At 51.9% G+C, this 23023-nt stretch overlaps 1 protein-coding gene across 1 annotated transcript in view; it reads left to right on the forward strand.

Moving 5' to 3' along the window:
- The first annotated feature begins 19258 nt into the window (after window positions 1–19258).
- The window catches only part of KIAA1755 (KIAA1755 ortholog), a 43884-nt gene continuing 40119 nt past the window's right edge, over window positions 19259–23023 (forward strand). Inside the window, exon 1 of the mRNA XM_066624751.1 lies at window positions 19259–19393. Within this exon, the coding sequence (XP_066480848.1) occupies window positions 19391–19393 (3 nt within the window). The 5' untranslated portion in view covers window positions 19259–19390. The remainder of the gene's footprint in view (window positions 19394–23023) is intronic.

Consider the following 23023-nt stretch of genomic DNA (forward strand, 5'->3'; position numbering starts at 1 on the left):
TAGCAGCTCTTCTGCCTTAAACAGCTGCATGAAATAGCACATGCAAGTCCCAAGCCCTCTTCCACTCAGAGCTCTGCCCTAATACCTCCCTTCGGAGAAGGAGTGCACTTTCTGGCGCAGCCAGCCACGCAGCAGGAGGGATCAGCCCACCCTGTGGCATTTCCGAACATCACCTGGAGCTTGGAGGGTGTAATTTGGCTTGGAATAAGCTACGCTATTTCCCAAGTTCAGGGGGAAATACTGACTGGGACTTTTTCCCCTCCCTCGCAATAGAGAAAGCATTTCAAGGAAGAGGGTTAATGGCACCTGAAGTTGATTGAGCGAGAGACTGGACAATGTTTTCTGTTTTGCTTCCTTCAAGCCCCAGATCCTATTAATATACATTTCCTTGGTCAATTATTGCACTCAATTTTCATGTATAGGATTTTTATTGTAACTTTAAGTGAGCTTCAATTGCTCCAAAAAACATATTTACATGAATTACAGTAGCTAAAAACAAGAAAAGATCATATAACTAAAAGAGGCTAAAATTACCACCTTCCAGGTCTCTCAGCATTTCTTTCAGTATAAAAGCTGTTAACTCCCAGCTCCCTTCCTCCTGCTGTCTTCCTTTTCAGGCACCCACGCCCAGGATTTATTCTCTAAATTACTGATACTCTACACCTCGGTAGCCAACAACCAACTTAATCCATCTTAAGGGGAAAGGCACTTGCCCCACCCCGTGACAGCGTCTGCCATCTTGGAGCGGTTCAGCAAAATTCTTAATGTAATCAAAACAGAAATGTGGCCTAAAATTGTAAGCAGGCAGGAGGAAGAATTTGTGCCCCAAGACTGAGCTGGAGAAGGGCCTGTGTTTCTTAACTCCTGGGATTGTGGCTGAGAACAGTTGCCACTGAAATGCTGCTTCCTTGGAACTGTTATGCATAATCCGTGTATTTTTCTGGAGACTTCTGTCCGGTCCCAACCCAAAGGCCCCAAGTGTCTCCGCAGCAGTGGAAGAACAGGCTCCCTGGTGCCTTTGTCGTTCCCTTATTCCTGCTCTGCTCTTAGCAAACTGCCCTGAACATCTGCTCCAAGGGGCGGGAAATCCTGGGGAGAGATCAGAAGGCAGCGTCCTGGCAGAGACTGAGCAAATCGTGGGTATCTCACGTCATCCAGAGATGCCAGCCTTTCTGTAGGTGAGTGAAAGGCAAGCTTTTCATCTGGGCACGTGGGCTTTGATCACATCTGCCAGCAGCCCAGTGTGCACATGGTGAACACAGCACAGGGTGGCCAGAGTGGATGTTGGCCTCTCATCAGAGGGAAGCTGCAGCTGCTGCCAACAAACGTCTCCAAGCCTCTCTGGGCAGCCCAGATGCCGTCCTCTTTACAGAAACAGTCAGGATGCAAAATCTCACGCCCAGCAATCCCTGCTCAAAGCTCCTTTTAGGCATGGGAGGACTTCCCAAATGTTCCTGGTTTTTGCCAAGGATAATGTTGCACATTATTAATAGGATTGCACATCCTAATGTTGCACATTATTAATAGGATTAATAGGATTAGGTTTTTGCCAAGGATAATGTTGCAATTATTCATGTTGCACATGAATAATGTTGCAGGATTAGGAATTGAGATCTGGGAGTTATAATTTCAATACAAGTCCAGCTGCAGAAGATGTTGGAGCAGAATTCTAGCTGGTGAGCCATTTGCGTTCCAGTAGAAGGGCATTCAGGCTGAGAATGGAGCCCAGGCATTTGTCAGACAAATAATTCAGGAGGCCAGTTAATGGTTCTGAACAACTTGAGGATGGTCTATAGCAGAGGTGTCAAACATAAGGCCCGGGGGCCAGATGCGGCCCGCAGAAGCTTTTTATCCGGCCCTCAGGCTTTCAGCTGCTGAGCAATGCTGAGAAGTTACTGCTGAAAGGGCAGCCCACATGAATATTGGGCTCTCTCATATCTTGAAATATGATTAAGATTTGTATATTTTCTCTTCTGTCATTTGCAGCTGATGAGTTCCCAAGTGAGAAAAACGTGTTTCTTTTTTATCATGACCTGTTTAATGACATCACTTCCTGCCTGATGACATCACTTCCTGCCCTCAGCAGGCATCATGAATGCTATTCGGCCCTCTGTATGAAATGAGTTTGACACTCCTGGTCTGTAGGGACTCAACTGGGAGGAGTGGTCTAGTTTGAGGATCTGGTGATCCATTTCTCCTCTCAGGGTGATGTGCCCACTGGGCTGCTGGCAGATGTGATCAGAGCCCACGAGCTACCTCCCTGCCTGTGCCCTGCTGAGCTAATGAGAGGCAGACTGGTGGGGGTCTGCACAGGCTTGCATGGCTGGAAATGGGCCATGCTCGATTCAAGACTGCTGCAGTTTCCAGAAGATCTGCCTCACCCATCTCCCACAAGCACACGTGCAACATGTTTTTCCTGTAATCTGGGCTGGCAGTCGCCAGTCACTATCGATAAACACCACTGATGCTTTCATGGACTTCCTTGCTGCTCCCAAACTGCAGGGATGTGAGTCAGCCTGCAGACGTGATACCCCAGGCTCAACTTGGGATGCAGGGAGGAGGAATACCAGTCTCAGATGCTGCCTTCTGTCAGGTCAGGAGGCAAATCTAAGCCATTGGGTTTCCACTGAACCGTTTATAGCACAGCACACTGCTGAAGAGATCCCTTTGGCAGATGCCCCAGTCTGTCTGGTCCTCAAGAGTTCCCAAACTACAAAGGAGGAACAACGGCTTGGAAGAACTTGGGGGCTCATCTAGTTTCTCTCACCCCACTGAAGTGGGCCACCCTGTACTTAAAATGGAGCTGCTGCTGTGTAGCCCTCGCCATTTACTCACACTGGGTGGTGGTGGAACCCAGATTTTGGAATAGCTTCTCTAGAAAAGTGCAGCTGGCTTACACTGCATGATCTTTCTAGAACAGGGGTCTCTAAACATTTTGGCCAGAGGGCCGCATCAGATATCTGATCTAGAGGGCAGGAGGTCTGGTCTAGAGGGTAGAGCCTCCATTTGCCTGAAGATAACATCCACAAGGTTGCCAGTTCGAGGCCACCGGCACCGTGCGACCTTGAAGCAGCTGGCAAGCTGCAGCTGAGCTGTTCCATCTGCTCGGAGCGTGGGAGGATGGAGGCCAGAATGTTAAACCAGATCGGAGTGTAACACCTTGAATGTGGTGGTTCTTGAAAGAAAGAACCTTCTTTCAATTTGTAAAAATCCCTGCGTGGATTTAATAAGCCTGCCTATGTAAACCGCCTTGAATAAAGTCTTGAATAAAGACCAAGAAAGGCGATATATAAATACTGTATATTATTATATTATATATTATATCTAGTGTGGTGTTGCGGGTCAGAAAAAATTTTTAAATATAAAATTTAAATAAATAAATAGGAGATGAAACTTCGATGAGTGAATAAATGAATGAATGGGTTCATTCATTCAACCTCTCTGGCCTTCACAACACCCTCCAGACACAATCAGAGCACAGTTCTGGTCATGTTCAGTTGAGTGGGCCAGAGGCTTTCAGGGGACAAGAGGTTGACTGCGGGCCAGATAGAGGCTTGCCATGGGCCACATCTGGCCCCCGGGCCGGGGTTTGGAGGCCCCTGTTCTAGAAGATTGAGGTGGGAGTGGGATTGTATTCCAGAAAAGCTTTTAAAATGATTGCCTCTTTGACTCTTGTCTTAATTGGTTGCTAGCTCTATGTTGAACAGAGGGTTCTTTTTTTTAAATTGGGTTTAATTTGTATTTGTTTTGTATTGTTATGTGCTTTGTTGTTGGCTGCTTGTGTGTGGTTTCAGGGTTGCTGTCTTTGGAACCAGCAGCTTGAGCTGCAGACATTAACAGCAGTGGAATCACAGTTCTATTTCCATGCCAAAAAAAGACTTCAACTGTTGACTAGGTTGCTATTAAAAAGCAGTATAAGCCTCATAAATGTAATAAATATTATAATAATAAAGAAATAATAACAATGATAATAAATAATAATGTGTCACCATTTTTAAAAAACAAAATTTAAACTTAAACTCTGAACATTTGTTCTCATGTATGTTCTGAGAGCAGCAGGTTGTGTGTGCAAAGTGCAAACACTTCAACAAAGTGTGGTTTGAAATGACTGAATTTCAACTTCTGGGGTGCCTCCTTATATTTTATATGCATTAAACTTTGCCATTTTTTACATTAGCTACCCATCACATCTTCCCGAGTATCTGTTAGAGATTGGCTATATCAGGCAGGTTAATCCTGGCCCAAAATTTATGTAAAAACAAATACAGAGGAAGATTCCCCCCAGCTCAGTCAGAAGCAATGCCTGAAAAAGACCCTGCTATTTTTACAAGAGTCAAGAGCCCAGTAAAAGCCTCCCCAAATCTTAAAACATCCTTCATACAGAAGACAATTAATGTAACCCCATCAGGAGGCATATATATGATATCAATCTGATGAATAATGCATTGTTATACACACATACCTGGAAGTATAATTAAAGTAGTATACACATGAGGTGGGGAGAAATTGGATTTTGAAATCAGTGAGCTTTCAGATTCCCTCTCCTTTATGTTGCTATGCTGTTCTGGGTGATCCCAGGCCAGTTACTACCTCGCAGGGCTGTTGTAAAGATAAGGGGAAGAATTATGTACACCATCCTGATATAAGGGTGAGATATAAATGTCATAGATAAGTCCTGTGTATTTTAAAACACAAAGAATATAGATAAAACTATATACTGAAATATCCTCAAAGGTACTAAAAATCCTGACTTTTGCCTTAAAACAGTTGAGAAGTCGCTTTCTCTTCCACAGAGAGATTGTGGCCGATCCAAACCGATTCCACTTGGAAGTTTTAGAAACCATTTCATTTGCATATTATTTTTCTCCAGCCTCTTTCAGAGCTAAAGGCAGTTTGATACTCACTAAGCACATGGGATAAGCCACCAATATCCTAAAAGCTTTATGAAATTCTAGAAAACGATAACAGAGCCATAGAAGTTGCATGGATATTTTACCTATTAGCAGATATGAACATCCCCTGAGAATACGGAATATACCATGAACTCAGGGTGTAACTACACAGCACAGACATCTGCCAGTGGCATCACTAGGGTTGGTGTCACCCAGAGCAGTAACTCATGGTGTCACCCCCTATTTTGACCTTGGCTATGCCCCCATCCCTGCTGTGTGCACAGGTACCCTACGAGGTGAGTAAGGACCTTGCAGGACCTGGGGTGCAATAAACCCTCTGCCCACCTATTTTTCTTGGCCATGTCACTTCCCCCAATTTGGTGGTGGTGGGGGGGGGGTTAATGCAAACCTCTTCATTTGATTTCAGTGCACTGTTCAGTGCTGAGGTTCTCAAACTTTCAAAGGTCTCAAAGGTTCTCAGGGTTCTCATGACACCCTGCCTGAGAGCCTCAGCCTCTGGCCCCCGCCTCTGGGCAGGGGAAGGGAGAAGGTAGTGATGTGATCCCCAGGAAGGGGTGTGAAGGGGTTTTTTCTTAATCATACGAGGCTGCTGCAAGGTCCAGGAGTTGTGGGGAGCCCCCCACAAGGCTCACCAAGTCTTAGAATACTGAGAAAAAGCAATTGCAAACTACTCCCCGAGAAGTTTGAGAACTCCTACCTTACAGTGGAAACCTGAATGAGTGCGATTATTACATTAAGGGGTCAAACCAGGATTGCCCTTGGGCTGGTGCAGGTCCCTTGTGCCGGCACAGGAGGGTCACAAAAGTGCTGTAAAGTGCATTTGCTCCTCCTCAGGAGGAAGCCGCGCCAGTGCACTGATGTGTGCTGGAGAATGGCAGCTTCCCCCAGGTAAGTTGCATTGGCTGAGCTCAGCTAACACAGGAGTCTGGGGAGAGCGGGAAGGAGGGGGCAGGGAGGCATTCCAGGGCAGGGGGAGGGCGGGCGGGCGACGGAGCTGGGATCCAGCTGTTATGCCCATACCTGAGCAGCGTGGAGTGGTTTCAAGCCGCTCCACTCTTCTTGGGCTTATGCCACCTCAGGAGGTGGCACAAGTCTGAGGAGACCCATTGGGGCTGCACTGGCTTAACTTGGGGTAAGGGGAAGTTACCCTCTGGCTGAGCCACTTCGGGGTCCTATCTTGCACTGGATACAGCGCAGGTCTCCTGGCCTGCCTGTTCCAGCGCAAGATGGGATTGCACTATAATTTAATTACAGTGGTAGACCAGAACTTGGTAGAAAGATGACTTATAAATGCTACAAACAAACAGGTAGGTCAAAGCTAGTAACAAACAAATACACCATGTGCTCATGAGGGAGCTTCCAAGCATCTTGGGCAGACATGAGAGCCATGTGGCAAGATGAAGCTGTGATGGCCCACAAAGAACCAAAAACCAGAAGCATAGTCCTGGGTACAAAGGTTGTCCTGTCTTTGGCTTCAGGTCTCCAGCGCAACAGGAGGCACAACCAGGGAATGAGCACTTTTGCTGCCAACTGGAAGAGAGAGGGAGGGAGGGATGATGTGGGATGGTGACACAGAGCCTGGGGACTTCTTGCTGTCAGTCTCCAAAGGGTCATCTCCATGGGTGGCATGAGATAGTCAATAGATAGGTGGTGGGAATAAACCTCGCTGTGCCAGATGCCTGACTTGGGAGCTTCCTTCCAGCCTGGTTGGTCCTCTGGAGACAGAGAGCTGGACCAGATGTTCTGTGGCTAAGCGGTTTTTGTGTTTTCATCAGAGGCAGAAACACTCTCAGGGTCTCAGTAATCACTTGAATCTGGATCTCATTTCTTTTTACTCGCATTTTTGAATACTGCCTGAAGCTGGAGACTGGACTGGAATACTGGAGACTTTTCCCTAACACGATATGATTCTGGACATCCCTGGAGGCCCTGTTCTGAAATGAGGCTTTCAGTATAGTCGGCTGGAGATTGATGCTGATTTCTGGAGACTCCAGGTTGGGGTTGGACTCCAGACTTGGAAGGTTGGGAACCTTCCTCTGAATGGGTGAAAGCAGAGTCTTCATTTGGGCGCAAACGTTTCTCAATCCTTCCTCTCGACAGATTTTAAAGATCCACTAGATGGCAGCATATTATTGCAAAAACAGGTGTGCGAGTGCTGTTGACATCATCTCTTCCCTACTAGTCGGACTTTTCACAGCCTCCCTGCAGTTCTCCAGTGTTCCCTGTACCCTCCATCACAGAAGCTGCTGCCAGATAGCCATGTAGCAATTACTGCTAACAGCTTGTCTACATGCCTTGGCACAGGCTACCTGCGTGTCGGCTGTTGTGGAGAGCAGAGGGTACCATTGTTTTCAAGAACATGCTCCATTAAACTGGGTTGTAAAGGCTGGCAATAAGCTCAAGGAGGGGGGGGATTTCTTCCCCTAGCAGTGCAAAAATCTTCCATAGAGGTGAACTTCTGAATGCTGGGGTCAAGTTCATGGGCTGGCTGCTCTGCTGAATTAATATTTGGGCACAGAAAACACAAGAGATCTGATGAAAGGCAGCAGACCGATTCTAGTCAACATGGGTTGGTGCTGCAGGGGATTTGGAAGGAGATGCAAAGGCTGCCAGTGTCACTAACAAGCTTTGCTGGGGCTGGAGTCATAAGGGCCAAAACATTTTTCCCGCCCAAGATTTGTGCTGATAGGATCAGCCAGCCAGCAGCAGTCCCTGATCTCCATGGCCTAGATCAGGGGTGTCAAACCCATTTCATAGAGCGGGCCATTCATGGCACCTCCTGAGGTCTGAAGTGACATCATTAAGCAGGTGGTAACCAGAAATAAGCACTTTTTTCTCACTTAGAAACTCATTAGCTGCAAATGACAGAAGAGAAAATACGCAAATTTTGATCATACAGAACATAAGAACAGCCCCGCTGGATCAGGCCAGAGGCCCATCTAGTCCAGCTTCCTGTATCTCACAGCAGCCCACCAAATGCCCCAGGGAGCACACCAGATAACAAGAGACCTCATCCTGGTGCTCTCCCTTGCATCTGAAATAGCCCATTTCTAAAATCAGGAGGTTGCACAAGCACATCATGGCTTGTAACCCGTAATGGATTTTTCCTCCAGAAACTTGTCCAATCCCCTTTTAAAGGCATCCAGGTCAGACACCATCACCACATCCTGTGGCAAGGAGTTCCACAGACCAACCACATGCTGAGTAAAGAAAGAAATACAGGTATTTCCAAGATATGGACATCATGTGGACCCATTCTTTCAGCAGTGACTCCTCAGCACAGCAGCTGAGAGCATCTGATGGTGCTGCTGGGGGAGCCTGGGGGCTGGATAAAGAGCTTCTGGGGGCTGGACATGGCCTGCGTGCCTTTTGCTTGACACCCTGGCCAAAATGTTGGCTGTGACTTTTGAGACAATGTTAAGTGTTACAGTTTCATGATTTTAAAAATGATCATACGCAGAATTATTTTATGCCACAGCATCTTTCAACTCAATCCAGCGTAGCACTCCCCCCACAGATGCAGCCACTCCAGTGGGGCATGAACAATGGAACATCCCACAATGGAGTTTCAAGTCCTGGAGACCATTTTGAGGCAAAGGAACATTTTTCCCCTTGCCCCAGGGCAAGCCTCTGCTTCCCTGACGGGAAGCTAACCTGTGCCAGCTACTTTGCTGATGCAAGTCCAAGTGGACCCAGTTAGGAGGATGGAGGTCAAGAAGTGGGGTAGGAGATTGATGGTGCTGCTACTGTTGCCTCCTACCTGGCCTTAACACACACCCTTCACTGCCCCAGTCTCCTCCGTGTTCTGCCCATCCCCAATCATTGCCCACCCCCCAGGCTGATGTACTAGCAAAGGCTTGTGGCAGTGGCCAGGTTGTGCTCTATGGTATGTCACTTTTTGCAAGCCCAATTCAAGTGGGCTGTTTGAGTGTCATGCTTTGAGGAAAATGAAAATAGACCTGAATCCTGGATGTGGGGATTCCTAGCAGTTCTTAGCTTCTGCCCCTTTTCTGCTGATGCTACAGTAGTTCAGCGACTACTGAGGCGCTGAGGCGACTAAACAGCCACCGGGTAGATGGGACTCCTCAGCCTGGGAAGGCAGCTCATCTAAGAGAAGGAAACTCTGATCCCAATCCTCCACTGCCTTGTGGCTACGTTCAGTTATGGAAAAGGCTTCAGGAGTCAACCTCGAGGCAAAATCCGCAGCCGGAGTCCCTGAGGCAGTTCATGGCTGAACACAGTCACGTTCTGGCAACTCCTGCGACGCCGCTGGAACCAACCATATTGGCCTCTGCCTTTCCATTGGACCATTTCAGTGACGTGGAGAGGGGGGATTTGCTGCATAGGTAACAGCCTATCCTCCATACCTACTTTACCTAGGCTTCGCACACTGGAGAAGACATTCTGTACCAGAACCACCATTCAGAGTGATACCATGGTCTTCTGAGACTGAAGGATGCCAACATGGACAGTAGTTCAGCACAGCATCCGGAGAGGACTGGGCTGCAACAGACCCCTATTCTCTTCAGCCAGTCATCATGACCCCAGGGGCAGTGGCTGCCAGTCATTTGCATCTAGTCAGTTTTGCTGGTGGACCTAGAGTGTCAGTATGGCGAGAGCAGCTTTTCTCCTCCCTCCCTAGTCTGAATGTGCACACGCTCATGCATCATTGCAGAAAGTGCTGCCGCTTTTCTACGCAGCAAGGAGGGAAACCAGAAAAAAGGATCCCTTTGAAGCCCCACAGAGACGATTCCTCCTGCTCCCTGATCCTTCCAAGGAGGACTTCTGGGAAAGGTCATCCAACAGTGACTTTGACACAGCGGGTTCTCTGGCATGCGCCTGTGAATGCTTTTCTCATCAGAATCCCGCCCTGAAGACAGAGATCAAGTGACCAGTTCCATCCAATATTTTGGAGCTCCCTCCCTGGAGGTCTTCTGGTGGCAAGGGCTACACATATTTCTCTTCCAGTTGGGTCCCCTCCACCCCCTTGCTTTTTAGTTTTTGGTTTTGCTTTGTGTATTACCACCCTGGCTGTTTTTCAGTGCTTCTATCATTATTAGATCTGCTGCTGCATTTTATGTTGTTTTTATTCTGAATGCATTTATGTTTCCACTTTCAGGCTTTGCTCTGGCTTCTGTTTTGTCTTTCATTGTTTTTATCTTTGTATTTTAATGTACACTGTGAGCTGCCCTGGGCACCCTGTTGTTGGGGGGGGGGGACGACAGGGTATAAATCTTTTAAATAAATCACTGAAGCTGCCCATTTGTGGGGGGTGCACTCTTTACACAAGGGGCCCAAAACAAACTTTGCACCCCCAATATAATTAATCTCCAAGACCCTGTCCCTGGAGAGATTCACAGCCCAATCCTAATGACTGGTTATAAATAGGGAAGGTCCACTGTAGTCAGTAGAGGTGGTGCCAGAGGCTGGCTGCCACTCCCTTCTACCTCTGGCAGTGAAGGTAAGCCAGCAGTGGGGGTAGGGGATGGTTGGGGTGGGTGGAATGAAGTAAGGAGGGGAAGGAATGGGGTAAATCTCTGGGCAAAGAAGCAGCAAGCAGGAGGTGGAACAAGAGGAGCACCAGCATGCCCCGATCCCCCGGAGGAGAGGCTCTTTCCAGCGCTGCGTGGTGACAGCAGCAGGTGTTCTATTACTGAAATGACTGTCCTCAATTGCTGTGGAGTCTCCTTTCAAGGACTTCAGATGAGTGACTTTGTCAGTGGATGCCTGGCTGGGATAATCGGGATAAAGTGTCCGCAAGAAGGCAGGTGTGTCTCCAAGCAGTGTCATGCTTGTCCAGGCTCTCCGAGGCTCAGTGTCAGGAGTGGAGTCTGCAACACTTGCAGGGGGGGGCATTCATCCTCAGACGCCTGTATTTGGGGGCCAGGAATTCCAGGGCAGAGGGCGGGGCTTGTGCCCCAGCTCCTCTCGTAGAAATTAAGCAGAGTGTCTGTCCACAAGTTACTGCTTTTTAAACAATGCATGAGTAAGAGGGAGTGTGTTGCTTGGGGCCAAAGTTCTTCCAAGGTCCTGCTGCTCTGCAGGCCTGCACAGGATGAGACTATGTTGGTGTGCACAGAGATGGGGCCTTCTCTACTGTGATCCTCTGGATATGGAACTCTGCTGGTGGTGGCTTGGGAGACCCCCCCCCCCCAAAAAAAAAAACCTTTAAGGGGCTACCAGAGACTCATTTGCTTCATCAAAAACTTGGGTTCTGGGTGGGGAAGCAAGTGCTGTGAAGTGCGCAGCGCTGACTTGATAACGAAGTGTATGCAGCCCATTATTGTGGCTCCTTTTGGGGTCTGTGTGATTTTATGGAATTGCTTCTTGTGTTTTAGGGCCCAATCCTAATTGGGACTTCCTGCAGGACACTGGATGTCATTGCTGGCAAGGCTCTGCTACATCCTGCAGGCAGTCAGGGACAGAGAGGAGAATGAAGCAATGTTTCGCTTACCATACTCCACCACAACCCAGATCTCTATGAGTCTGTTCAAATCTGTGCTAGCTGGAGCAAGTCTGAGTAGAGCCGGGGGGGGGGGATGTTGAGGCCGGGCAAGAGCCAAGTATAGTGGTGGTGACACTGCTGCTGATCCCGGCCCTCTGCCCACGCCTGCTAGGTCCCCTGAGAAGCCCTGAGCCCTGCCCCCTTCTGCCCACTCCCTGCCTCATTCTGCCCAGTCCCCGTTCCTGCTACTGGCTCGCCACTCGTGCCAAGGATTTCTGGTTCTGGCGGCACTTCCAAAATGGGCCCCCAGAGGCATGTGATGGCAGCAGAAGAGTTGCATGCAGTGCAGCCCTTGTCAGGGTTGAGCTATTCTTGTTGGATCTCACCTTGAGATCAGTCCTGGGCAGGAGGGGCAGGCCCTTGTACCTCCCAACCCCAGGGCAGCGTGCAAGGCGTCCATCACCCTGGGAGAACAGCCCAAGCAGACACTGGAAAAGGGTCAGTGTTGCTTCACATGCTGTCCCAGGAAGCTCAGGGTTCCACTGAGCTTGGTGACTCTTTCCAGCAGGGCGGGAGTGGCGGTGTTGCGTTTCCCTTGCGAGGAGGGACCTTGTCCTTAGGTGGCCTTCGGCTCTGAGAGCAGAGGGCGCCAGGCCAGGGGCATTTGGGAGCGGCTCCACTTCTGCTTTCTAAGATGCAGGAGCCGGTTTCAAAGCTGCCTCCGCCCTAGAAAAACAGCTGAAGAAGAAGGAATGGAGAGAACGTTTGGCTACTGCAATCGGCTGGTTTTTTCTTTTGGCCAAGGGACAGGAAGTCAGTGGGGAGGAGAAGCAGAGGGCTGCCTCTATTGCTCCATTCAGGGGCCTCAAGGGAGCAATTCGCCACCCCCAAACTGCTGGCCTCACTTGCACAAGCTTTCTGCTGACAAGGGAGTTAACGAGACCCCGTGGCTCAGTTGCTATATTGCAGAAGAGCAGCCAACATGCTTCTTGCTTGCACGCACACACGTGTGCCCCCAGGTCTGGCCCAACTTGAAGCAACACCTGAAACAGCATCCTAATTCTTCCCCACCCCACCCCACCCCCCGATTTTGATATCAGTTTTTTTCTATTGCTCACTATGCCTGCGACCCCTTCTCTCAAGCAGGCTGGGCTCTGGGCGTGCTTACCCAGCTTGTTTGCAGAAGCTGCTGCCAGACAGGCTTGGAGGGCAGAGCTCCTGGAACACCCAGTCAGTCTCCTGACTAGCAGCTCCCCTGCCTGCCTGGGCATCTTCACACAAACACGAACCCAACACTCAGAGAGTTTCTGAGCATGGTGGCTTTTGTCTGCCGGAGTTCCAGTGCGGGCAACTGGGTGGGAGACCGAGAGCAGGAAGCCCAAGTGGGGAATGTCATGTATCCAGATGGGGGTGGAGGGAGGGGGAGGATGGCTATGTGAAGAGAAGTTCAGTGCTTGTGTCTGAGGTCATGCAGACATGCGCCGCTGCTGTCTAGGCAGTTTTGCACCACACAACCACGATCATTCTCTTTGGAGGGGGCAGATACGTTGCCCCAGGTCACCTTCTCCCCTTGGACCAGGGCTCCTGCAGCAACGCAGAGGTCGGCTCTCGATCAAGAGTCAATGCTGGAAGGCTCCATTCCTGGTCTCTTGGCTAATGCCTGCAAGACTTCCAGGACTTGCCTGTCTGCCCACCTCCTCCCTCTTCCCCCTCCTGCTCTGCTTCACCGCACACCTGGGGAAGTGGAGAGGGGAAAGGAACGGTGTTTGGAGAATGTGTGACTTTTCTCCTTGGAAGAAGAGCCCCCTCCCGTGCAGGAGCAACAGTGAGCAAAGGCTCTCTCTGTGTGGCACTGCTGTCTTGAGGATTTAGCAGCTGGGCCAGGAGTTCCAGACCAAGCAGTTTCTACCTTGCTGCTCAGGCCCCGGGGCAGTGGTTCTGAACCTTTGGGGAGTCATGGACTCCTCTGAGGACCTGGCAAAACCTATGGACTTCTTTCCTTCTGGATAAATGAACACAAACCCAACCATGTTTGCACTCATGGACCCCCTGAAGCCCAACTATGGACCCCCTAACTTCCTCCCCAGGGCCCTAGGTTAAGAACCCCTCCCCTCATGTGTGGCTGGGCCTGCTCCCCTCAGGGCCTGAGGAGAGGGACTGAATCAGAAGGGGTTGGAGCTTAGGGCAGGCCTCAGTGAAGCTGCTTCTTTGGTCACTTGTGCAAATGAATCACCACTGCTGAGGAAGCCTGAAGTGTCTCCTCCCACCACCTGCAAGGCTGAACATCCCTCATCCATCCCACAGGGCCAAGCCTTCAGGTGCTCCCCCAGGAGCTCTGAGGCCTGCTCTCCCTCCTGCCCTGCCCACCCACTCAGGCCATCCCTTGAGGCCAGGCAGTTGCTGAGAGCCCAGGGTGGCAATGAAAGCAAGAGTAGGGCGCTGTGGGCCGTGAGCGCTGTGGACGTGGGCCAGTGCCTTATTGAAAAGGCATCATGCAGCAGGGGGTCAGTAGAGTCTGGGTCTCTAATACCCCCATCAGACAGCTCCATCCATTTGCAATGGAGGCACTGCAAGCATCACTGCCTGATAGCAAGAGGCCAGGCTGATCATATCACCCAGTGGTTGCTGCCCAGGCTGACTCAAGGTGGTGTGCAAGTGGCCCTTCTCCCCCCCTCAGAGCCATTCTGGGTCACTAGGGCAAAATGGAGGAGATGCCTTGGTTTTGCTCTAGCAGCCCGGAACGGTTCTGAAGGGGAGGGGCCACTTCTGCGCCATGGTGAGGCGCCCTGCAAAACTTAGTGCTTTGCACCCCCTCCAGCTATGCTTCTGTTCAGAGAGGTCAGGCTCCCTTTGGGTGTTCTAGTACTCAAAGATGTCAAACATCTGTCCATAACAGCCGCACTCTTCATCCTCAGCCCCTTCCCTCCCCCCTCACTCTGCACTTCCGCCCAGTGACATGATGTCTGGAGGCAGCCCTGAAAGACAATGGAGGCCCAGAGTGCTGAGCCTGGCTGAGCTGGTAAAAAAGGTGACATCCAGCAGACCCTGCAGCGAGGGCCTCAGAGGCCCCTCGAGTCTGTGAATGGGGATCCTGTCCACGATGGCCACGAAGCTGAAAGGCCACACACACTTTTGCCTCAGCAGCTGGGCAGAAAGGCCAGGTCAAGGCCGCCTGGGGGCAAAATGGATGGGGGGGGGAGAAGAGTGAAGAACTTCAGACAAGCCTTGCGGCCAAAGGCTCCTTGGTTCAGCATCCTGTTTCCCACAGGAACCGACCAGCTGCCTCTGGAAAGTGTCTAGGCAGGAAAGGCAGACCCCTCTCTTGCCACTGCTCCCCTGCCCCTGGGATTCAGAGGCACTGAACCTGCCCCTGAACAGCTATCACGACAAGCAGCCACTGATAGGCTTGTCCTCCATACATTTGTGCAGACCCCTTTTCAAGCCATCCAAGTTAACGGCCATCCCCACACCTTCTGGCAATGAATTCCACAGATGTATGCACTGGTTGAAGACATTCCTCCTTTGGTCCATCCTGAGGACTCCACCAATCAGTTTCACTGGATGACCCCAGCTCTGGCATTGCCTGCGTGAGAAAAAAGGTTCTCTCTAGTCACTCTTCGCACCACATATTTTTATGTGTCAATCACACAAACACAACCCTTGCTCAAAAGTCTCAAACATTGTAGCTGTTCCTCAGAGGCCTGGCTTTTAACAAGGTAGTGCAAGCCAGCACACAAGGCCAGGTAGGAAAGAGGCCAGGATGCGGGCCCATAGGAAAGGAGCTTCTGGAAGAGCAGCCTTCAGGTGAAGATATTTAGAGAAGACCAAAAGTTAGCACATATTTGCTAAAGGTAAAGAGCAGTGCTGGCGCCCGCTGCTGGCACCCTGGGGCCAAGGCCTGCACTGGGTCCCCGGCCTACCATTAGGTGTGGGTATGGGCTCCTGCCCCATCCTCATCAGTGAATGGGGGGGGGGATTTTGGCAGCAGCAGCTCCTGCCATCTTCCTCATCAGCCAGGGAGACGGAGCATCACTTGGAGACCACCCTCCACTGATGGTCCTGAAGGATGCTTCCATTTGTAGCAAGTGTAGCAGTGATGCAGGTCCCTCAGCTGACTCATCCCATCACTGCCACTGGTATGAGGGGGGGGGGTGTTCAGGGACTGACCCAAGAAGGGGGCCCCTCTGATGGACATGCATTTTCAGGCACTGCTCAAGTGGGCTGTCCCCAACCAGTAGCATAGCTAAGGGGGTGCAGGGGTAGCAAATGCACCGGGCTACAGGGTGGGGGGGGCTACAGCATGCAGGCTACAGGGTGGGGGGGCTACAACACATGGGCAACAATGCCCACGTGACTACTGGGCTACTGTAAGGCATACACAGGAGGAGAGAGGCTGCTGCAGGCAGGGAGCAGGAGATTGGGGGGGCAACAGTTGGCTCACTCACTTCTCGCTGCCACCCCCCACCCCCAGCGACTTGGATTGGGCTGCAGGGGCGGGGCAGGGCAGCCAGCCCAGCTGCTGAGATGGTGGTGGCGGCGGCAGCAGCGGCTGGGGCTGTGTGGTCTGCTGCTGCTTGCCCTCCGCAATGCTGTGATGTCCATCAAGAAGATCTATCTCTGCTGGGGGGGGGCAGGGGGGCCCCAACAATTTAGCTCTAGACAGACACACAGGAGAGAGGCTTACAGGAGAAACTTAGAAGCCCAGCCCTATGCGTGTCTAGTCAGAAGTAAGTCCCATTATAGGCAATGAGGCTTACTCCCAGGAAAGTGGGACTAGGAGAGGGTTCTGAGAGCCCAGCCCAGGCATGTCTACTCAGAAGTAAGTTCCATTATAGTCAATGGGGCTTACTCCCAGGAAACTACATAGGACTGTAGCCTAGGTTCCGCTGCAGGCGCGGACTGGCAGCCCAGAGGGAACTGCTTGATGTTGCTCCTCTTCCGTTCCCTCCTCCCTGCCTTCCTGGCTGCGATCTCCTGGGCTTGGGCGCCACGATCTTCCCCTCCAAACATTGTCAGGCGGGAGGGAAGAGCTGGCAGCTAGACACTCGTGCCAGGACCAGCGAGGGAGGGGGCAAAGGTTTAGCCAGTGCATGCCTACAACTGCAGCCCAATCTAAGTTGCTCACCTGGGTTGCGGTCGTATGCACACTTTCCTGGGAGTAAGCCCCATTGACTATAATGGGACTGACTTCCAAGTAGGCATGCATAGGATTGTGCTCCAAGGCTGCAATCATATGCACACTTTCCTGAGAGTAAACCCCATTGACTATAACGGGACTGACTTCCAAGTAGGCATGAACAGGATTGGGCTCTCAGTTGGCTGGCTGGCTGTGATGAGTTCCCTACACAGGAACCTGAAGAGGAGAGCGCACAAGGCAAGGCAAGCTGCAGGAGTGCTGAGCAGCACCTGGCACTCAGAGCAGGCCTGGCCTGGCCTCTTAGTAATATCATCATCTCATCATTTATTTGTAATTCATGATCTCTGTTCTATTCCAATTCCTAAAGGTAAGCTGCTGGCTCTGATGATTGTTTCCAGCTCCCTGCACCTCTCAAACTGTTGGCAACCTTCAGTCTCAAAAGATTATGGTATCGCACTCTGGATGGTGGTTCTGGAACAGCGTCTAGTGTGGCTGAAAAGACCAATCCGGGAGTGACAATCCCTTCCACACCGGGAGCAAGTGCAGTCTGTCCCTGGTCTGTCTCCCTGGCTATGGGCCTTCCTTCTTTGCCTCTTAGCCTCAGTCTGTTGGCCAAGTGTCTCTTCAAACTGGAGAGACCGCTCAGAGGCCAGGGTTTCCCACTTGTTGAGGTCCACTCCTAAGGCCTTCAGATCCCTCTTGCAGATGTCCTTGTAGCGCAGCTGTAGTCTACCTGTAGGGCGCTTTCCTTGCACGAGTTCTCCATAGAGGAGATCCTTTGGGATCCGGCCATCATCCATTCTCATGACATGACCGAGCCAACGCAGGCGTCTCTGTTTCAGCAGTGCATACATGCTAGGGATTCCAGCACGTTCCAGGACTGTGTTGTTAGGAACTTTGTCCTGCCAGGTGATGCCGAGAATGCGCCGGAGGCAGCACATGTGGAAAGCGTTCAGTTTCCTCTCCTGTTGTGAGCGAAGAGTCCATGACTCGCTGCAGTACAGAAGGGTACCTGGATCTTGGTATGTTCCATCAGCTTCTTGTTGGACCAGACTCTCTTTGTGAGTCTGGAAAACGTGGTAGCTGCTTTACCGATGCGTTTGTTTAGCTCGGTATCGAGAGAAAGAGTGTCGGAGATCATTGAGCCAAGATACAGAAAGTCATGGACAAAGTTCATGCGCAGAGATTGTAATGCAGGGAGGTGAGTCCACATCCTGAACCATGACCTGTGTTTTCTTTAGGCTGATCGTCAGTCCAAAATCTTGGCAGCCTTGCTAAAACGATCCATGAGCTGCTGGAGATCTTTGGCAGAGTGGGTAGTGACAACTGCATCGTCGGCAAAGAGGAAGTCATGCAGACATTTCAGCTGGACTTTGGACTTTGCTCTCAGTCTGGAGAGGTTGAAGAGCTTTCCGTCTGATCTGGTCCGGAGATAGATGCCTTCTGTTGCAGTTCCAAAGGCCTGCTTCAGCAGGACAGCCAAGAAGATCCCAAACAAGGTTGGCGCAAGAACACAGCCCTGCTTCACTCCGCTTCGGATGTCAAAGGGGTCTGATGTGGAGCCATCAAAGACAACAGTGCCCTTTATGTCCTTGTGGAAAGATCTGATGATGCTGACGAGCCTGGATGGACATCCGATCTTGGGGAGAATCTTGAAGAGGCCGTCCTTGCTGACCAGGTCGAAAGCCTTCCTGTGATCTATGAAGACTATAAAGAGTGGCTGTTGTTGTTCCCTGCATTTCTCCTGCAGTTGTCTAAGGGAGAATACCATATCAGTGGTGGACCTGTTGGCTTGGAATCTGCACTGCGATTCTGGATAGACGCTCTCTGCAAGTACCTGGAGCCTCTTTAGTGCAACTCGGGCAAACAGCTTTCCTACAACGCTAAGGAGAGAGATGCCACGGTAGTTGTTGCAGTCACCCCTGTCACCTTTGTTCTTGTTCAGCGTGATGATGTTTGCATCCCTCATGTCTTGAGGTACTCCACCTTCTCTCCAGCAGGCTCTCAAACTGTATATGCACACTTTCCTGGGAATAAGCTCCATTGACTATAATGGGACTTACTTCTGAGTAGACAGACACCGGCTTGGGCTCTAAATTAGTTATGCCTTTTAGATTTGTGGAAGTAAGAGGGGTGGTGGTTTGAAAGAGGGTCCTTTTGGTTTCCTCCCTTTTTAGAAGCCTCCAATGATCTCTAAGAACTTGATAAATTAAAGATCAATTGATAATTGATCATTGATAAATTAAATTAGATCATTAAATTAAATTAAATTAGATGATTGAAAAATTAACATTTGTTCCCTTCCCTTGGGGCTGCATTGGGGCTGCGCAGGTGCTGGAAAGTTGGAGAGGATTGGGCCCTGAGGGTGCTTGGGCTCCTCCCACGGCAAAGGACTCGGTGGGGAGGCTCTCAGGTCTAATCCCAGAGGGGGCCATGCATGTCAGGGGCCTGCGATGCCCTCTGGGCCTCCTTCTGCGGGGCGCCCCCTGCCCGTCGGAGCCAGAAGAGGCGCTGGCGGGGGAGGTGCCAGGACAGTGGAGGGGGCGCGTCCTGGCCCCTGCGGGCGCTCTTTGCAGCCCCCCCCCGCCTGCCTGGCTGCCTGGGCTCAGACAAAGAGCGCGGCTGTTCTCCCAGCCAGGCAGCCTCGCCCCCGCCCCGTCCCGTCCCGTCCCCTCCACTCCCCTGGCCCTGCCTCCTCCGGAGGAGCGCTCGCTCGCTCGCTCGCTGGCTGTCTCTTCGCAGGCTGGAGAGGCGGAGGGACGGCGTGCACACCTGGGTGACCCGGCGGCGCCCCCGGGAGGAGCCCGACAGTCCGGCTGGCCGGTGGGCGGCGCGGGCAGGACAGCCGGGCGGGAAGGCTGCCCAGTGATCGCCGGCAGGGACCCGGGCGCCGCCATGGTAATCCGCCCGCCCGCCCCTTCTGCCCTCGCTTCTTGTCCGTCGGGGGGGGGGCAGTCCGTGCTGACCCGCCCAGGTGCGCCGGGGGCGCCCTTTCGGTGAAGCAGACCCCCGAGGGGCCCCAGTGGGGAGGAGCCGGCGGGATCGGAGCGAGACGGGGCCGGCCGCCTCTTCCTCCCGTCGGGGCTGCCCGCTTGCGGGATCGGCGAAGGGAGAGGCAGCTGGGAGGGCTGCCTCAAGAGGCGCCACCGCAGCTGCCCCAGAAGTCTCCCGGCTGCGGCAGGCCGGCTCCCAGCCCGCCTCCCACCCAGCCGCGAAAGGTCAGGAGGAGCTGAAGAAATGGGCCGGATCCTGACTCTGAAAAGGACAGTCCGCTGCCACCTGCGGACTGTTTCCTCCCGACACGGGCTGTGGTTTCTGAGTGTGCGGGGGTGTGGAACTCAGCTTGTGGTTGGTCTGTGGAACTCCTTGCCACAGGATGTGGTGATGGCATCTGGCCTGGACGCCTTTAAAAGGGGATTGGACAAGTTTCTGGAGGAAAAATCCATTACGGGGTACAAGCCATGATGTGTATGTGCAACCTCCTGATCTTAGAAATGGGTTATGTCAGAATGCCAGATGTAGGGGAGGGCACCAGGATGAGGTCTCTTGTTATCTGGTGTGCTCCCTGGGGCATTTGGTGGGGCCGCTATAAAATGTAGGAAGCTGGACTAGATGGGTCTATGGCCTGATCCAGTGGGGCTGTTCTTATGGTGTGGTGGTGCGTTTGGCCCGGGAATTCCCGGCTGGGCTGGCAGGCTTGTGGACGCCACCGAAGTCTTCCTCAGGCGAAAGGTTTCAGGTGTGTGCGCTGCAAGGCAGGTATGCGGGGACTGGGTATGTTGGCATTGGGATTGTTCACCAAGGCCGGGGATGTGTGGTGGGTGGGGAGGCAGGCGAGGCAGAGCCTCCCTGCCAGAGTCCTTTGAAAAGCGCAGCAGCTTTTCGTGTGGGAGCTCACAACCCACGCGCATAGCTTGCACAGCTCCCACGGCGGCAGTGCTTTTTGAAGAACTTTGGCAGGGAGGCTCTGCCTCACCACACATCCCTGACTAAGACCCAAATCCTAACCAACTTTCCCACACAGACACAGCTTTGCCAATGGGTCATGTGCTGCCTCCTCCAGTTGAGGGGCAGTCACGGAGGCCTCCCCAAGGTAAGGGAATGTTTGCTCCCAGACCTCAGAGCTGCACTGTCCTTACATCAGTGCTGGAAAGTTGGATAGGATTGGGTCCTCTGTCTTTTGGCAGATTTGGAGTGACTCAGTGGCTGAACAGTTAAGCTCTTTGGAAGTGAAATCAGGGCTGCTTCGTGATTTGACAGGAGTGCAGAGGCTTCCTTTCTTTCCCCTGCTTTATCAGAACCTTTGACTGATCTTACCCAATGATGAGTCCTGTGGGACTCAGACGCTAGCGGACTCCTTGCCCAAGCCCAGGAGTCTGGTTCTTGATCAGGGTTGACCTTTTGGCCCGCCTGCCCTTTGCATCGCTTCAGATGTGCTGAAGGGCTTGGCCCACTCAGGATCTTGCAAGGTCTCAGACTGTGTGTGTTGGATGACAGAGCTGCAGCTGTCTGTGCCCCTCCTTGCCAGCAGGTCTCTTACTCAGCCTCTGCCTGGAGGGTGAATTCTTTTTCTCAGGGAAAAACCCTCCTGTCTCCAGCAGAGGGAACAACATCCTGGCACTGATGGAGAGAAGAGGGAGCGAGGGATGCTGAGATGATTACCAGCTGCATGGAAAAAGAGTGTGTGGGCCTGCAGGCCTCTGGGACAGACTGCCTGGCTGCAGAGACGGGACCAGAGCAAGGAAATCGATGCCCTCCTGCTGCTGCTTGGAGAGCTTGATGGGGCCGACTTCAGCTGCTGCGCATCCCTCCTGTGAACTGGCTTGAGCTGTAGTTCTTTGCAGCCGGGTATGATGGCAGAACTCCCTCTCCAAGAGAAATTCCAAAGGAGCAGGAGTCCATGTGTGAGGGGGGCAGAGATGCCCAGGTGTTTCCGCTCAGCCTTGAGGCCTTCATTCCCTGTGTGGAAGGGCACAGGGAGGAGGTGCCTGTCTGGAGTCAGTTTTTTGGAAAGAAACCAAACTTGCATATGCCCAGCTGCAGGCTGTGGGATGTGGCAGTGCTGGAGGGCAGTAGCTGCTGCTGGTGATAGTTAGGAAATTGGCATAGCTAGAGGGGGGTGCAAAGCACTAAGTTTTTTAGGGAGCTTCACCACAGCATGTAAGCGGCCCCTGCCTTTGGGAGCCTTTTCAGGTGGTGGGAGCAAAACCAAGTGAATACCTGAAGGGGAGGGGGGAGGGGCTGCTTGCTCACTGCAGCAAATCTCCCTGCAAAACTTAGCACTCTGACCCCCTCTAGCTATGCCACTATTGTAACAGTCTTGGGAGTTGTTTCTCCCTCATTGGATCTCAACTTGAAGAACAAGTGAGTAGCTGTGTTCTGTTGAAAAGGAGAATAGACCACTGGCTGTTTTGCTTGCATCTTAAAATCAGGAGCTGCATATCTCTGGCAAGATTTGGGCATCCAAGTTCTTCCCAAGATATCAAGCAGAATCTTCTAGGAAGTCCTCTTGTGCAAAGCCTCATTGGCCTGAGAGCCACTCAAGTGGCTGAATTTAAAAGTGGATTAGACAAACTGCTGGGTCAAGTTTGCCTCTCTGGCTACCAGTCATGATGGTCATGTGCTGCCTTTGCAGGGGCTGGGGATAAGAATAGGCCCTCAGTTTGGCTGTACTTGTCGTAAGAGGCGACTAAACAGCCAACGGGTAGATGGGACTGGTCAGCCTGGGAAGGCAGCTCATCTGAGAGAAGGAAAACTCTGATCCCAAACCTCCACTGCCTTGTGGCTACATCCAGTTAAGGAAAAGGCTTCAGGAGTCAACCTTGAGGCAAAATCCGGAGCCGGAGTCCCTGAGGCAGTTCATGGCTGAACACAATCACGTTCTGGCAACTCCTACGACACCGCTGGAACCAACTGTATTGGCTTCTGCCTTTCCATTGGATCATTTTAGCGACGTGGAGAGGGGGGATTTGCTGCATGGGTAACAGTCTATCCTCCATACCTACTTTACCCAGGCTTCGCATATTGGAGAGGACACTGTTCCAGAGCCACCATTCAGAGCGCGATACCATAGTCTTCCGAGACTAAAGGATGCCAACAGCTAGTGCTGGGGGGGGGGTGCCTTTTCATCCTGCTTGTGGGCTTCCCAGAGGCAGCTGGTGGGCTGCTGCAAGAAACAAGATATTGCCCCATGACTTGATCCAGCTGGGCTCTTCTTATGAAATGAATGGGAAGTGCTCAGTGCTTTACAGGGAAAGCCAGAGTGGCCGTCTCACCACTCCTAAGAGTGCACAGTCTAAAGTGAGACTGTGGACAGCAGACGAAGCAGGGGCATGTGCACTTGGGTTGTGAGTGCTTGCACACCTCACATGGCGGTGGCGCTTTTAAAAGGATTCTGATGGGGATGTTTTGCCTCACTTGCCTCCCCACCCAACACACACCCCTGAAAGGAAGGAACAGGCAGGGGAACTAGGGTTGCAGGTGCTTTGCATGTTTCTGATTTGATGGGGGTGAAAGAGCTCAACCAAG

This window comes from Tiliqua scincoides, chromosome 4 (assembly GCF_035046505.1).
Source record: "Tiliqua scincoides isolate rTilSci1 chromosome 4, rTilSci1.hap2, whole genome shotgun sequence".
In the NCBI taxonomy this organism is placed as follows: Eukaryota; Metazoa; Chordata; class Lepidosauria; order Squamata; family Scincidae; genus Tiliqua; species Tiliqua scincoides.